Source organism: Chaetodon trifascialis, chromosome 15, assembly GCF_039877785.1.
Source record: "Chaetodon trifascialis isolate fChaTrf1 chromosome 15, fChaTrf1.hap1, whole genome shotgun sequence".
Taxonomy (NCBI): Eukaryota; Metazoa; Chordata; class Actinopteri; order Chaetodontiformes; family Chaetodontidae; genus Chaetodon; species Chaetodon trifascialis.
In genome coordinates this window covers 3297348-3315050 of record NC_092070.1, presented here as the reverse complement: position 1 = coordinate 3315050, position 17703 = coordinate 3297348, and the positions used below count along the sequence as shown (strand labels likewise).

General features: G+C 40.9%; 1 protein-coding gene across 3 annotated transcripts in view; it reads left to right on the top strand.

Annotated features, from left to right (window-relative positions):
* LOC139344145 (syntaxin-binding protein 4) overlaps positions 1 to 17703 on the top strand; it is a 75232-nt gene that overhangs the window by 24768 nt on the left and 32761 nt on the right. For all 3 annotated transcript variants that reach the window (XM_070982098.1, XM_070982097.1, XM_070982099.1), the window contains exons 2-5: positions 6087 to 6160; positions 11302 to 11397; positions 16616 to 16685; positions 16797 to 16871. In XM_070982098.1, coding sequence (XP_070838199.1) covers positions 6087 to 6160; positions 11302 to 11397; positions 16616 to 16685; positions 16797 to 16871 — 315 coding nt within the window. The remainder of the gene's footprint in view (positions 1 to 6086; positions 6161 to 11301; positions 11398 to 16615; positions 16686 to 16796; positions 16872 to 17703) is intronic.

The following is a 17703-nucleotide window of genomic DNA, read 5'->3' as shown; positions in this document are numbered from 1 at the left end:
GTCAGGTGTTGAGTGCACGTTGTAGCGGCGGTGTTTACTGCCTCTATTCAGAACAAGTGAAATGTAAAGGTTTGTGCACGTAAAGAAAAAACAGTGTCTAATGGCAGGACGGCTCGATGTGTCGGTAAAGCCGTAAGCGTGGTGCTGCTGTAAGGGTCTTTGCGGTGGTCCGCGGAGTGTGGATGCACTCCTGTGGATGTTGACTGGGACACGCAGGTAGAGGACCCGGGCTCAAGCTGTTCCGCGTGTCTGTGAGCGTGTTTTGTTCCTGCTGTTATTTTGGGGATCATCCACGGAACAGTACAGACCTGTCTCCATCTGTCGTCTGTCTTCGCTCGTGCGCCGCGCGCGCACAGTCGCGGTTGTGTTTGGGAGGCTGCGTTTGATTGACAGTGTCCTTTGAAAAAGTTCGTCTAACGGTGCACAGATGAAGCAGTGTCAGGTGGAAGAAAACGGATGAACTCCGAATAAGTCCACATGACACGTCAGGGCAACAGCCAGCTCCCCGCGCATTCCCACTATCACTCATCTGTTGACAAACAACAACATCAGCTGAGGACTGCTTGGCTCGTCGCCCTTCTCTTCTCTCCTCCTGTTGTGGCTTAAACGTGTTTAATCAAGCTCCATTATTCAAGTTTTAGGGTTCATCTGTAAAACTGTGTTAAAATGTCTGTGTCAAACCAAGTATTTGTCTGACATTGTGGTCAGAAATTGTAATTATCAGAGGAGCAACTAATGATTCTTTTCATCTGTGATTAACCTGCTGTTGATTTTTTCGATGAGTCCTGTGGTCTGCAGGCCTGAAACAGCAGATATTAGACCAACAATCAAACAAACAAGTGTGTTGTTTGTGTGCCAACAATGTCCTGTTGTAGTTGTGGAGGAATCTTGAGCCCATGACAATATTTTTGGCCATCATGTCACAGTAAGTGGAGGCCATGTATTATGTGATGATAGCCCATCATCATCATCACAACTTGTAGCTGGAACTTGAAGGAAATTCAGAGTGTTAGGCCCAGCCAGAACAACAACTTTTAAAAAGGAATTAAGGAGGAAATCTTGGCTTATCTTTGTGTTTACAACTCGAGTGCCAAATCATCCTGATTAAATGGAATGACTATAGTGGATGATCTCCTCAGAGAGGACTAGAACCACAGGATGAGGGCATAAAGCCTCTCATTTGGCTAAAGCAAATATTTTTTTTGTAGTTCCTAATAGTGTAGTACATTTTAATTGCTTTGTTACAAAAGTTTCTACAATCAAACAGTACAGTAAGACTCATGTTCAGTGCAATAGAAGATGGCTCAGTGCATCTCGCTACCTGCTTTGTATGAAATAGTAAAATACATAATAAAGTAAATAACATTTGAATCACGTGGAAATTTAGACTGTGGTGCTGTAAATCAGTGTGTGGATGAGGATCACTTGATTGTTTTCATCTTGTGCTCTGACTCACAGGAATACACATTCATGTCAACAGATGTGATGTATACAGTGATGGTGGTGTTAATGACCTGTTAAAGGCAATAATGTGCCAATATAAAAGGAGATAAAGATGTGTGCGAGACGATGTAAATAAGGCAGTTTTCAGAAAACATCTTCCAAAGCACTGAACTGAGGGTAAATGCATATAACCATTTTTTAGGCCATCAAAATACATACCATGTATTTAATTAGAAGTTGTTAATGTAAATCAAAACCTCATTTTCACTATGAAAGTTAATTCTTTACTTTGCAAAAACAGCAACAAAAAGTAAAAGAACTACAGTAACAACATGAATATGGCTCAGTTGTGATTGTGTGAATCTTGATCACGTGCACATGAATGGAAGCTTAGTGTGAGAGTATCACTCTCAACAGGAATACGAAGAACACTCTTCCTCCTGTCTTCACATGTTATGAATAGGACATTCTGCTGCTGGCTGTGGTTTCATTTGAAGTTCAGTTAGCCTCATTGTTTCCCTGACAGCAGTGGGAGTGTCAGGTTGCCACTGATGAACTCCCTGCAGATGAAATATTGATAATGGTCCTAGTTGTTCAGGTGGCAACCAGACAGGGAACTCTAAGTTACACGACTGAGGAGACATCGTTCCATTTCCAAAATATGACCACGATAATCTCTTAAATTTACCAAGTGTTGCTCATAATGTTGACAGATTAACAACAGACCTCAGTGTGCACTGGTTTATCTTGTTAATCTCCAGTGTTTTACACCACCTTTTGTAGTGGTGTTCAGTGTGAGCAAATGGGTGTTCTTAAATTGCTGCTCGAGCTGGTGTTGAATGGATTAGGAGGGGGAAAATTGGGCAAAACCAGAGTGGGCAGTTCTTGTGCTGCACTGTTGTGTAATACTACAATAATTTCTGCCAACCTCATCTCCAAGAGATTACCCACAGCACACTGTGCGAGGGCTGACCAAGACGCTTGCAAGATGCTTTAATGACTGAACTTTGTTGTTTTATTCCAGCTCACTTACTGTAGCTGTGGCACATTCCCTGAGGCTTAGTTTATATACCAGTATCCAGAAAAATAAAGCAGAAATGACATTTACAGTTCATTGTATTAGACAACAACTAAATTAAACAACTTTAAGTTCAAATATTAAGTTCAAATCGAGACATCTTAAAAATGTGCAAATCTGTAAACTATCCTTAAAATGAACTTTTTAATTAGAACTGGTGTCCCTATCAGCAGGGTGACATTGTTTGTCAATGCCTGCCAAACTTGTTACAAATTAGCCTTAGAAAATAAGATTCATAGAGTTCTTAGTTCTGTTTTCTGAAGCTAAAGTTGTACTCTTTGATATTCTAAATTGACACAGGATCAAATGTCTGAGTGTAATGTTAAAAGACAGAGAACTATCATTGTCTCTGTGTTCCATTTAGCTCTGCACAGCTCTTATTGTAGCTCATTTTTTGTTTTCCATCCTGCACCCATCTCTCACCATCATCATCCATCAGCTGTTTTCAGAGAAGAAGTTCTGATAAACCTCTGTACACTTCCTGCTCAGCACCAAACAACACACAGACAAAGCGAGTGACGAGCTGCTGGACACAGTAGAGCGTTTAGCAGCTAAAGAGGCGGATGTCGACAGACACAAACACTTCTCAGAAATGAGTGAGATTGTTGGCAACTTAAGGTAGCAGCTAAAAGCACTTTGTTAATGTTAGGAGAAGACTGGCTGTGGTTAAAAGAAACAAACACTAGCTGTTGGTGGGAGACATGATATGAATCACTCTGTCCTCCTCCTGGAGTATCTGGAGATCAGGTCTCTTAGGACCTGCAGCTCAGATCCATATGGACATTTTTGTCACCTATGTTTGTCCTCTGAGCTCTTTTCCACAAGGCCTCATACCTGAATCACAAAATAGTTTATTTGTCAGTTTTGATTATCTAGTAACTTTAGTTTAAAGGGGATCTCAAGTGTGTTTCCAGGTGTTGGGCAGTACTACTGTGGAAAAAGTAGGACAAAGCCTTCAGTGTCTCCAGACGGAGCTGTGTCAAGTCAGATGAATGTCCTCATGTGATGTCACTTGAGTCAGCGTCAGTTGGGGCTGAAGAATGAAAACAATCTGAGGGTGTGTAGTTAGAAAGAAATGAGCTTACCAGATCTCTGTAGCCTGCTCCTCATCTCTGCTTGGGGCCTAAATCTCTGACTTAACTGTCAGGTGTCAAGTTGCATTATGGGCAATGTAGACAACATGTTTTCACAGGGAAGAAGAAAACATATGCTACATTGATTTTTTTTAAACTGTTCATTGTGAGTCCGACAATGTTATGGGAGTTCAATGCTAAATCTGTGGAGTACTGTTGTAAGAAATGATTCACAGTGAAGGCAATTTAAACTACTTAGCATTGTTTATGGCAAGATTACTGGTCCCTCGCCTGTTGGTCAAAGCACTTTGTGTGCCCACCCATCCATGCTGGTAATACATGCAAACATTTAATGCTGTATGAACAAATGACCAAGGTCCTTCTTATTTTGCTTCTTTTTAAAAAGAGGACAGCATCTTCATTAGCTTTTTGCACAGAATTAGATCTCCAGGTTATTTTTTTGTAACAAGGTTCTGTTATCTTAAATTGTAGCTGCTGGTCTTTTCATCTTTTCTCTCTCTGGGGTAAATGCAGACGCAGTAGTTGCAGTGTTCTTGTGGTTGTACGTTCGTTACAGTATAGTATGTATATACAAGGCAGTGTTATATATCAGCTTTGATTATATACATCAATATTATTATTATAGCCAGTATGCTCAGACAAGATGAAGTCATATTCAGACATTGTGTACTGCCATAATCAAACTACTAGCTTGATATAGGAACTAGCAGTTTGGACACCATGTATATTAATACAACGTTTTGCACTGCTGATTAGCACCATGCATCAACGAACATGAGTAAACCACCAAAGCCAATATTATTCATTTCAAAAATATTGTGCCCAAAAGTAACATAACACACAAAACAAGGTCATATACAGATATAATAGTCGATGTGTGTGAAACATGACTCATTGAAAATACTTCACATATGTTCTATTTTACTAGGAGGTAAATGCTGGCACAGACAAACTCCATATGATCCACTCCTCCAAGAATAAAAAAACATAAAAAAAAAGGCTGCTCTATGCTTTATCTCTGAATTCTGTTCAGTCAGTGAAAGATTTGAACACGAGCATATTCAGATGTGCTAAATGAACATATGTAGAGGTGACATCTGTCAGAAAGAAGTCTGCCATTGCGTCTCCTGCTCACTCAGTTTTAAAGATAGATGTCTCATTCTTGGATAGATTGGTGTCTGAGGCAGTAGCAGCAGACACACCAACACAACCTGTTCGACTCAGCTACAAACAGAATATTTTTTCCAGCAAGGCTTCTGCATTTGGATGCTATAAAAATGTTAAAAAGGTACATGGAGGAGTGACATGCTTTGAATATTTCTCGTTCAGTCTTGCATCCGGAGGTGTATATTTGCACCTCTCAGGAATTGGTGGCAGTGTCAGTAAAACAGTAGTCTCACCAAAAGATTTACTGTATTTGTACACAAATTACAGGGACTGTTTCACCTTTTTATTGCACACTAGCATGCCAGAAAGAGTCATGAGAGCTGAAACTGCTGTCACTCAGCTGCAGTATGCTGGTTTCACATGTTGGACTGGTCTGAGTTGCACAAGTCTGATAACAGCTGTGCCCCAGTTTCATCTCACATGCTAATGGTATCTACTGTATCCTATACGCTAATCTTTGTAGTCTGCTGCTTGCAATTAGTCTACAAAAAATGAATACACTAAACTGGTTTATAGCAACTGGAAATGATTCAGTACTTGATACAATAGTTTTTTCTTTGTTTTCTGAGTTCTTCCTGCAACTGTCTGTCCTCCATCCATAATTACTTTTCATTTTTGGCACCTATGTGCATTTCCTCTGTTTCATTTAGGAAAATAGCTTCCATTGAAACTCAGAAAGCAGGTTTTGTTAATGTGTGCACTGACTGTTTGTGTACTTTTGCAGTGCAAATACACTGCAGATTCAAAACCTAGTTAGAATTCAGTATGTAGCCTTGATTTGATTTGGCTTTTGTTTTGCTCTTGAACTAGTCCAACATACAGTAGATGAGGCAGCTGAACAAACATAAAACACAAAAGCCAAATCCAGATTTTTGGAAAACACAGGTTTGTGGAACTTTATGGGCTCCTGCATTGCAAACTACAAATGAAAATAGTGTGACTAATATCATATTATTCTATTCTTTGTCATGTAACGCTCACTTGTATTTATCAGTGCATGGCAGACACTGTTGATTAAACATGAATGTCTGCAGCGCTTGTCAAGGTGCACTCTTTGTCTTCGTCTGGTCTATGAGCGTGATCTGTCAAGTGTCTCCAGTGTGAAGCGCTCTGAGAGGCTGTTTGTTCTCCACAAAGTCAGACTCCACTCAAACAATCCTTCGCATTGAGTAGTCGCAGTCTGACTGTGTGGCTTTGGAACTGAGAGGTTTATCTCTCAAAGTTTGTGTTGTACTTATGTTCTCCTCTCTCCTGTCACCCTCTCCCTCTTTTCTTCATCCTCCTCACCCCTCTTTCTCTAACAGGACACTAATGGGTCCATATGGAGTGGACCGAGCTGTTCATTCCATGGAGTTTACAGACTGTGAGAATGGCCTGGGTAAGTTTGGATACATACTTCTGTCCTGGCATGTCTTCTTAAAGTAAACATGCAGAAACTTTGCTGCCTGCAGGTACTAATGTCCACTCATCTCTCTCACTGTCTGTGGTACGCAACTTCTTTCAAAAAGGTTTATTGAAACACTGGACCATTAAAAAGAACAATCAGCAAGACATGTTGGTGTTCATGTACACATCGTCATCGGATGTACAATGTTACATGAACTCTGACAAGAAATACACACAAATTCACATTCACCAACACACATCATAAGCCATGGAAATCCACAAATCATCCACAAACAGCTAAAACTCTTGATTTTGGCACAAAAGCTGAAGATTGTGTGATAATATACTCCTGTCCACCTGCATGTCATCCTCACACTAAAAATATTCCGGAATGGTTTCAGGAGTAGTCATACTGTATGTGTGCATCAACAAATCTAATGAACAACTTAAATACACATCTTGAAATGTACTTTAAAAAGTTGGACATGTCAAGTCAAGACAAGGTGACAGGATCTAGAGGGATGTGGTCATAAGCACATGGTTAGAGTTACAGCTTTCAATAAGGTGCAGTAGTATTTCAGTAAACACAGAAGGGGATGAAGACATGCTTTTTAACATGCTCATTGCTGGAATGTTAAACGCTTTGAAGCATTGTTAATATATTGGCCACTGGGGGGCAGCAGAGCAAGATGTTAACAAAGCCATTATATCAAACTGTTAGCAAAGAGTTTGCCTATTTACACCTTTAGCAGACACAGAAAAACATTATCATTTGTAATGTTTATGTCCACCTGATGAGTCGAGGTCCAAGAGAATCACTATTGGATCTACATTCATGTCCTTTTATCTCTGGTTTGGTCACCACCACCTCCTGACATACATATCTGACTCTTGAGCTCCTGAAGGCTTCAGGATGTTCACCGGCTTGTCTTTGCCTGTGTCTGTGTGTTCTTTGGTGCTGAGCAGGTCGTGTACAGTTAACAGAGGTTTTTTCTCTTAAAACAGCTGCCTTCTGCTGCTGGAAAGTAGGTTGATGTGAGCACTGAGAACAAGAAACTTGTCTGTGATAAAGGCAAAGCAATGAGCTGAAAGAGGCTAAAAGGTCTTTTTTATTATTATTATTGTTTGCTGGTATTGCAGCTCTGACAGTTAATTTTGTTTGTTTGTAAGTTTGTTAAAGCACTTGTTAGGGATGAGGGGTGTGGCATCTCAGAAAAAATGAATCCTCTAGTATTTTAAATCAATAATTGAAATTCATTTCAAGTCCAAACCACATGCTCAGTTTAATTAAAAACATAATATTTGCAGCCGTGCACCATCAGCCTCCACTCTCTTGCAACGGAGCCTGATTTTGAATAGTTGAAATAATTTAAATCCTACTTTTAAAGGGCTTTTCTATGCAGAGTAGGTTTCCTCGTGTGTTTGCCTGGGAGGGGAAGTAGGTCATGTAGCAAAGCCCTAACCCACTTAACTCAGCTTGGTTAAGAATGCAGGGAGCTGCTGTTGTTTTTATCCTTACCTCACTTCCACACCCGCATGCTGGTAGAGCTTGTGCCTACGCAAGGACAAACAGCCCATATGCATGAATACAATTACAGTCAAACTGTAAATATCCTGCTTTACATAGAAGCACATTTATAGTCAGAAATATCTAAACTATTGTAAAAGTATCCATGATGTTACAAAGTTGAACTCATCAGTTGTACATGAGCTGAATTATTTCAGGGATGTGCTATTTTTTTTTGCCCCGATTCAACTTTTTTAAATATATATTTATGTTAATCCCTACGTAATGCTGCTGCACATATTGCACTTCTACACACTCATTTTGCAGAATTTACATTCCAATGAGCATGTGAAATATGTTTGACAGCGGAACAGCTCCACATTAAGAAAATGTACCCCATCACAGCTTGCTTTTCTTGCTTTCCCTTTAAGACGTATCGTGTCATAACATCAAATTGCTCTCGATGGTTAGAGCAATGCCTTGCATGGAGCTCACTGTCATCGGGGTGATTGTGAGGCACACTGTAAAGCGCTTTGGGTGAAAGCAATGTGTAAGCAATGTGTGCAGTCTGTTTACCATGAAAAGAGGCATGTCAGTGAGGATCTGGGGTGGCTGGAAGGTTTGGACAGGACTGAAACATTTTACTTTCATCACTTTCCTCCAGCTCTGAGTCATTTTGAGGCAGAGACACAACTTGCAAGTATTCTGCAGAATACAGTATTTGTATTGCATACACTTGCTGAGATATAAATGTCACTGATGTCAATGGAATTGTTTTTAAAACTTAAGTATGACAGTTATCAAGAAAAGACAAAACACCCATCAACAAAGAATTAAACATGACTAGCATGAAAATGATGATTAGGAGAAATTCACCCCTCAAGGGTTTTTAAAAACACATTGATCTGCATCAACACCAGCATGAACTCCTGATGCATGAACATATAGAATGACTACTGTGTACTTAAACAGCATAGCCATGAAAGGCAAAGCATGTGAGGAGAGAGGTGGAGGAAAGGCTGAAGGTGTGTGTGTGTGTGTGTGTGTGTGTGTGTGTGTGTGTGTGTGTGTGTGTGTGTGTGTGTGTGTGTGTGTGTGTGTGTGTGTGTGTGTGTGTGTGTGTGTGTGTGTGTGTGGACCCACAGTACTAAAAGCAGCACACAGGTGAGAAGCAAAGCCGCTTATAGTCATCCAACCTGATCACGTGCCAGTGTACATACTGTTCTAATACATAAAGCTTAAAGACCCCCTCACTGTACATCTGAAGCCTCCACAGCTGCAGACGGAGTGTCTGTTGAGCACACTGTAGCAAACGCTCGGGCTGTCCTCCGCTGAGCGCAGCACATGCTAATCTCTGCGTTAATGCAGCTGAAAGCTGCACCACCTCAGCGTGTGGACGGGGCACAGTGTTCATAGTGAACATCATGTCCGTCACAGTCCATGTTGTCTGAATGGACTTCAAAAAAGCTTTTTTTTCCATCCTCTCATGTCCACAGATAGCACTCTGTTGTTCAATGACCATGTTCTTTTTTATCCCTGTGTGATCTGCGGTATTAGAAACCATTTTTAGAAGCAACTGTGTGTTTTCATCACATTAAATTTTGTGATCTTTACAAGATCTTAAAGTGTTTAATCCTTGGGAAGCAAACATGCCCTTGATGCATCATGAACAGAAAAGGATTTGGAAAACAAAATGTGACGTTGAACAGGAGGAATGGAGACATGTCTTTTGTATTTGCTCCAGCTGCTTATGCATAAGAATGATGTTTTTCTTATCTGATGATAGGCGGGGGGAGGAGAGTGCTTTGAGGCTGAACAAAAGAACAAGAGACTTTTTTCCTCAGAGAAGCGTATGAAGGGAGAGAGGACTGAGTCAGGGAACTTTAAAACCCCATTCTTCCAACAGGCGGTAATTAACATGCACCACTTTGCTCCAGACCCAATTAGCGTTACCATTTTGTCTCTGTGGTAACAGGCCAACAGCAGCCTTAAGCTGAAGCTGCCCTGATCTAATGGTTAGATGAAGGAGACTTCACCAGCAAGGCTTCAGTCACTTTAGTGCAGTCGCTTCAAGTACAGTGATGGAACATGTGGGGCGGGGGGATCTGAAGTACTGTCAGAAATATAGAGGTAATCTGATTAAAGTGTGTTGTGTTCAGTGTGAGCAGGAAGCAACTGTTACCACTCATTTACTCCATTGGTTGGTATGTCTATTTATACCATACATCACTCCTGGCTAAATAGCACAGTGGCCACTGTAGCCGCAGGAACGTATTTTAGTACGAGGTGCGACATTCTCAACCTACTGACTGCAGTTGCATGAGTGGGTTAAAAACTGGCAATTCAGTACATTTTCCCTCATGCTGTTGAACATATCTAAATATACGGGTTTATATGCGACACAAAGGGCCTGCAGAAGTAGATTCTGATTTAAAGTTCAGATAGCACCACAGCTTTTTATTTAAATAATGAATGCTTCTATTCCCCACAGTGGCTGTGGTTACATTCTTTCATTTGCTCTGTGACACACAGCAGCAGTGAGCTACACACATACAAGCTGGAGGTGCTCAGTGGAATTGTCACTTCAGTTCGGTTCAGAACTTGTTGTCACTGATTTGTTCAGTTCACAGTTAAATGATTGCATCACTGTTCAACTGCACTTCAGTACATACCTGAGAAAAAGAATGCATCGCTGTTACAACAACCCATCTGTTTAGTCTTGGTGGACTGTACAGCTTATGAAGTTACTCCAGTACAATCGCTGTGTTCACATCCTGTCATTCACTGTGGCAGAGAGTGATGATCGTGCTTAATGTTGTCTACACCAACAAACTCCACCAGCATCAGAAATTTTCAACCACAAAGCCGATGCATGATGCCACTGAAGCTCCACTGTGACCCCTTAAAGCACAGCTACAAATCCACGTTAACAGTGTCCTGTAAGCATTATTACAAACTGACCAATGAAGCCAAAAACAAGTGTTGGATCAGGGATTGGATCCCTCAGTGAAAGTTTGGTGCCAGTACTGCCCCTTGAAATCAAAGAATGACTGGAGAGCTGACTTATATGACCCTCCCATTCCTCATCTGTCAGCAATATACCAATAAAAAGGCATCTGCTGACAACTGACCTTCCCCTCACTCCCCTGAGATCACAACATTTAAAATCCCATCTGTACCCAGTTATTATTATTCATTTATGTACTGCAATTAGCATTTAGTCCATTTGGAGTTTTACCAGATTTTCACTGTGGAACCTGGAATGGTGATATGGACATGTAGTGATGAAGTGGTGACTTCCAGGTTGAATGAATCGAACTGAGCTCTCAGTTAATGTTACATGGTCAGCTGCATCTGATGACTTCATACTGTATTTGGTGGTTTTAGTGATAAAATCCAAAACTCTATGGTGTGGTATTAGTGAGAGCGCTGGTTGATGAGTTGAGCATTATATTATACTTTTTGTGTGGTCAGGGGAGGGAATATGAATATGACAATCTTGAACACTTAAATCCAAATGTTGTCTTAAACATCATCATTGATTTGTAGGATTGATTGCTGATTCACTGAAGGAAAAGAAAACTGAAAACCTTGAAAAAGTGTTTTTTTTTATCTTCTCCCAACAGGAATTAAAGTGATTGGTGGTGTGAAGGAGTTAACTGGAGAGGAGTTTGGAGTCTATGTCAAACGGATTTTACCAGGTGGCCTTGCTTCAAGTGATGGTAAGGACTGTATCCTCCCAGGGCCCTTGATGTCCGGGGCTTTCTTCTGTCACTTCAATTCAATTATCCAGACAAGTCAGGGGAGCAGCAATTACACAGAGGCATTATGCAGTGAAAATGCAAAAACTAACACAAGAGAGACACGAGAGACAATCCACAAAAGGAAAGATATGGGAACAAACGGTTTAGATCATTAGCTCAGACTGCTGTGTCCTATATCACCTCCTGTCTGCTCCCTCCGATCCTCAAGCTTCTGGTCAAAGTTTGGTTTGATACTTGATTCTGGTCCACCTTTTTTAAATTGTGAATTTGATCTAGGTTCAGAGTGAAAACTAAACTGAAGTTTAAAGACATGTTTAAATTTCGTTAGGTAAAACGTTTGGCAAAATAGTTTAGTATAGAATGATTTAAGAATGAATCCTTTTTGGTGCAGCCTATGCAGCTTTGTATTATCTTTACACCATAATCACCATCTTTCTACCAAACGGCATTGCAGACATCAGACAAAAAACAAAAACCGAACAGCAATGTTGTGTCATTTTCATATTTAAAAGTCTGATTTGGCTGAGAGTTCTGGCTTTTGTTTGCGTACAAAATGTAGAAGTCAGGTGATAAGACGCAGCTTTGCAGAGTTCCTGTGCTAATCGTTCTGATATGTAGAGAGAGATCACTAATAACCGTTATTGAACAAACTGATCAAGTGATGTGCAGAAGCTGTCATGCTGCAGGGAGAGTAGATGATGTGTGATTTTCTCTCTGCCGCTGTTAGAAAGTCAGACTGCAGACTGTTGAAAACATGGCTGCAGTCTGTGTGTGATATCAGCCAGCTGGTTTTGATGCCAGGATTTGGTTTATTGTCTTCTTTGTCAGTTACTGGAACCAGAAAATACAGATGTACAAGTGACAATGGACTGTTATGTGTTGTTATGGTTCATTGGTCTGCACTTACATCCAGAAAAGAACTTCTGCACTGTACATGTGATTGTCCTCATCCCATCCAGCAAAGGGAGTGAATATGTTGTTGAGGTCTCCTGTCCCTGTGTGAACTCACTGAGGATTTTACTTGTACTAATTTGCAAATCAGATGAAGTGCTATTCATGAATGGATTCTTATAGGAAACATTTTTGGGAGTCTATGCAGGTTTCCTGAATCGGACATCAGACACCTGATGTGCATTGTCCTTGACCTGAAAGCCACAGAGCCTCTCTCTCCCCTTTTCCTTCTTCTGGCTCTTTGTATTTCTGTCTCATACTGTTGTGGGGCAGATGGTGAAGAAGGTATCACTTACCAGGCTGTAACTGACCGGGGGGTTTAATGTTTAGTGGTGACTATCATTCACTCCTTATGACTTGAAGACATTTTCCGGTCCCACTGGAAAACTTTTGGTGGTCACTGTTGAGTTGGACTATATACTATATATAAAAGATACTGTAACTATATAAGACATCTGCTGTTACTGTCTCTGGCTACATTTTTTGGTGAAACTTAATAACCATTACTGGCTGCTTCAATTATATCCAGTCCTGGTGCCAGAGGAAGCAAGTCCTGACAATCAAAGTTTCTTTTTTTGACATTTTAATGCAACCACGCTACGGCAAAGTATGCTGAAATCATGTATGTCACCCCACTATTAAACCTTAATTCATACACAAACAGTCAGAGGTCTAAGTCAGTAATTAGAGCAAAACAAAGTCACTGAAGCAGACATAGTGACAGTTGCATCAGAACCATGGACAGCACTACACTTCAACCAAGCAAGACTACGACAGCATGCAGCTCAGGGGACATTTTATTTTACTCTCTCACATATCTATTACTCAATATTGGCAAACATACACTACTCACAAAAAGTTAATGATAATAGTAAGACTAATACCACTGTGGCTACTGACTACACTACGGTGGCTCCGGCTGGCCCTAACAAAGCTGCAGCTAGCGTTTCCAGGTTAATGGAATCTCCTCGGTAAACTGTCTTTCCACTCTTTCTTGGCCAGGTCTTTCTCAAAAGAAAGTCAAATTAAATGAGCTTTCCAGGGGTGTGACATGCTTCATTGGTGCTCAATTAACAGCTTTTAACTGCAAATGTTAAATTTGATGATGCATGAGCTCTAAACTGTCTCCAGGGGAAACAGTACGCAGCATCGCCTTTCACACTGAACTCAAGCCAGGCTCTGTTGGTACTATGCACTTGCAAAAGTGTGTTTCCTCCCTAAGAAGAGCTGAACTGGAAAACTATCCAGGAGTGCCTGAGATGATCTAGAATCACACTGCATAATTCTCCAAGACACACAGCTGCCATCCGGTTCTGAGGTAGCTGCTGGTGGCAAAAACGGCAGTGGTGGAGGAGAGAGGAGAGGAGGTGGCAGGACAGATGGCACGGTGGTACCTGCACTTGTTCCTGCTGTGATTGCTAGCTTGGTGTTAATGTCAATGCTATTTCCCGCTTGTGGTAGCAGATTCTTGTAGCGTGGCTGCAGTGACCATCCTCATTAGGTGAGGTGTTCTTGTTGCTAAACCACTTTTTTATGTCCATTTCCACACAGAAATACTATTGCTAACATTTAAACAGTTAGACTTATGCTGGCTGAAGATGCTACCAGCACATTAGCTGTGGAACGTGATTAAGCCAAATTCAACAAGTTAGCCAACAAAATAAACAGTAAAGCAATTTAAAAATGGTAAAACTTGCAGTTTTGAAGATATTATCAATCGTTATCATGGCAGTCATGCATTCATGTCATTTTCTTGTCATGGCAGAACGTGACATTGGTGACATAACTGGCACCGATATGATAATAACAATAATAATGCTGATTTCTCCTCGGAGGGCTTAATTCCTATGTGGGAGGGCCCGAGCTTTTGGGGGCCGCTCATATGCCAGGTCTGATTATACCACATACTTGAAGCTGCTGTGAAACATTTAATGAAATAAAAGTGTTTAACCTTGTTAACGTGTTCATAGATGGTAAATATGAATGAATGATTAGTAAAAATCTTGCTGTATAAGGACAGCTGAGAATGTCTTGAGTGATATAATAAGGACTAGAACTGAAGTGTATGTTAGACACAGTGGAAATCCTGACAGACTGATGACCTCTGGAGTGACACAGCAAGTATTTTTGGAGTGTTGCTCATGTGAGTATGAAAACATGAATAAAACACACCACCACAGTGTCATGGCCTACTTTTTTTGTGCCATAAATGATGGATACGGGGCACAGATGAGAGGATGAAACAAAGAACTGCTTTATTTGTGACATTCATATAAAGTTCACCATCAAAGTAATGTTGAGGATGTTCATTCAGTGTACACAAACAGCAGCTCACTACTTCCACTACACCAGACCTGTTTGCTTCACTTAAAACATCTGAGATGTTGGCAGCATTCTAGATGTCTGAAAGAAGGCTGTTTTCCAGTACCACACATGCATACAGAAGATAAAAAGAACAACTGAAAGCACAATTGTTTTGTTTTTATCAGAGGGCACCGTCACTTGGGCTTTGCCCTGCAGCATGTAGACAATAAATCAATGACGCCTAATCACTGATACATATCACATTCTGCCTTTAGTGGATCTGGTTTCATTCTTTTTTTACACTTAGTTATTCTACTTATTCTGTGCCTTTAAAGTCTCACTAGATTAGATCACCAGCTAAATGTTTGAAAATGCAAATGAAAAATGTAACGCGTAAAGCTGCAGAGACTAGAAGTCGGTCACACAGAGGTTTAATCCTTATCTCCAAAGTCTGATACTGCTTTCCAGAAAAGTAGAGGAGTGAGACAGGAGCTGGGAGGATGTGGAGTGTTTCTCAAAGACATTTAAGGATATTTCAAGTGACTGTAGGCCGGACTGAGAAGGAAAGTTCATCCCACCATCACAGATCCAGGAGGGGGAAAGGTCGGGACTGGGTGGAGTGATGAGCAGGTTGCTGGAGGGAACAAAGACCTGAGGGTCTGGTCGTAGTGCATGTTAGCCTTGAGGTTTTGGCTGTGTAGCAGATCTACACAGTTGAATATATTATTGTGAAGAATTCTCACACTTGTAATTCCATCACAAGACTGCATTTAATATTTTCAGCGTGTGCGTAAAGTTCACAGAAATAAAGCAGCATCGTCAGCAAGAATAACCAACAAACCTTATGTAGACTTACACCCAACCGCTGCCATGTCAGCACAGTATATTCAAACGGCACAAAGATAATCATTACCTCTTGTTCACACACACGCACGCACGCACGCACGCACGCACGCACGCACGCACGCACGCACGCACACACACACACACACACACACTCAGTGCTTCTTGAGAAGCTATCTGCCTGGCTAAATAAATATCTACACGTAATTAAAAAACTAAACATAAAAGAGTGAAAAAGTAAATCACATTTTAGAGCATGTAACAACAGCATTTGAGAGAATGAATATATGTAAACTGACATTAATAGAAAAATAAGTGTATTTGAAAAAAATGGAAACTTGAGAGCTCTCATGCTCACCTCAAGCCATACAAGTGTGGAAAAGAATATCCCTGAACCAAGACCGTGATATTCAGTATGCCACATACTGACAAGGTAGTCTCTTATAAAGTGTTGAAAACAAAGACAGCCAGACATCAACCAGAAAAAACAAAGACAGCCAGACATCAACCAGAAAAAACAAAGACAAATAACCCAAAAAACAAATTACAAATGAGAAACCTCTGGCTTCAGAGTCACAATAAAGACTGAGTCCTATCCAGTCTGTTTGTACCTTCAGCAATCTTGCCATAATTTTAGAGCTGAGGAACACTGCATGATGTGGATAAAGTGTCCAGGTTCACCACAGTGGGTGTCATAGAAAAAAGAGCTGGGCTGTAGACATGAATGTTGCTTTGGAGACTCCACAGCCCACCTGAGCCATGTTATGTTCATCGCTCCTCTTCAGTTTTATCTGCTGCTGTCAGATGTCTTCCAGTGCTGAAGCGTTCTTGAAGGACTCTGGACATCCCTGGCTTTGGTCCATTTGTCAGGACATCCCTGACTGCTTTCTCTCTCTAAGCCACACACAGGGAATCCTCTGGTCCTCTTACCTTTGTCCAAGGCGTCATCGCCTTGCTGAGAAATAGAAATGTTTTCCCACCATTGCTTGATCCTGTATAACAAGTTCTTCTCGGAGCTGATTCCTCCTCTGTGTACTAAAGGACAAAAATCAGTTGATATTTCTCTGACTTCTGACAGGAAACCTGATGCCAGGAGACCAGATCTTGGAGGTGAACGGGGACAGTCTAGTGGGAGTCACAAGTGAAAGGTAGTCCAGTCCAAGTCTCACTGCTGTATCATTGTTTTAACCACAGGATTGACTGCGGTGATGCTCTAACAATATTATAATTATACTTTTGTGCCTCTGTTTATTTTACAGAGCTGTGGACGTCTTGAGAGCCGCTTCGGCCACCAATCACATGCGCCTTCTCATAGCCAGAGATGAGGAAGCAAAGTGAGTAAATGTCAGTGTTTACGGTGTGAGTCAGGGAGTCCATAATGTTGAGTTTACTTTTCTCCAAACTGAAAATAGTCCAGGATTAGATTGTAAACCCTCTAACCTACTGTACCACATTTGAACTGTAGGACGTGATCTGTAAATGCAGGATGCTGTGGTAACCATGGTAACATGCAGTCATATCAGGAAGGGAAAAGCAGTTCAAACAGAGGTGTGTTGTGTATTGTGTGTTGTTGGTGCATAGAGATGAACAGTGGGTGCCACTAATTCTCCAGCTGGGGGCCATTAAACCATTGGAGAAGAAGAGGAGACAACAAGATGTAAAAAGAGTTCTAGTCAAAGCTGAAATGATGAAGAGATGTGTAGAAAACAAGTCCGAAACATTTCTGTGTGTATTAATGTGAAGAAGGTGACAGTCCTTATCTCTTCACTGGAAGCTTGAGTTTAACTCACAGCTTCCAGTATGTCATCATTTACTCACAGTCTGTTTCCACTGAACTTTGCCACATTTGACTTTTATTCATACAACTTTCCCATCTCAACCAAGATTAAAAGCCTTTTTGCGATAGTTCAGCTTTGTTCAAATTTCTGGCTCCCCTGCAATGTTATGTTCCAAACTGCTTTCTACATGCACTTAAACAATCATGACATATGATCCGGTTGCAGCCATGGATGAATATGCTCATAATCCATTATTTGCTTTTGAGCTCAGAAGATAAATAAACACATCAGTGCAGCATGTCTTCCTGTCCGTCACCAGAATAAGATTTTCATCTGATGATGCAGGACGATGTCACCAAAGCTCTCCACTGGATGAGTTTCCTGTCAG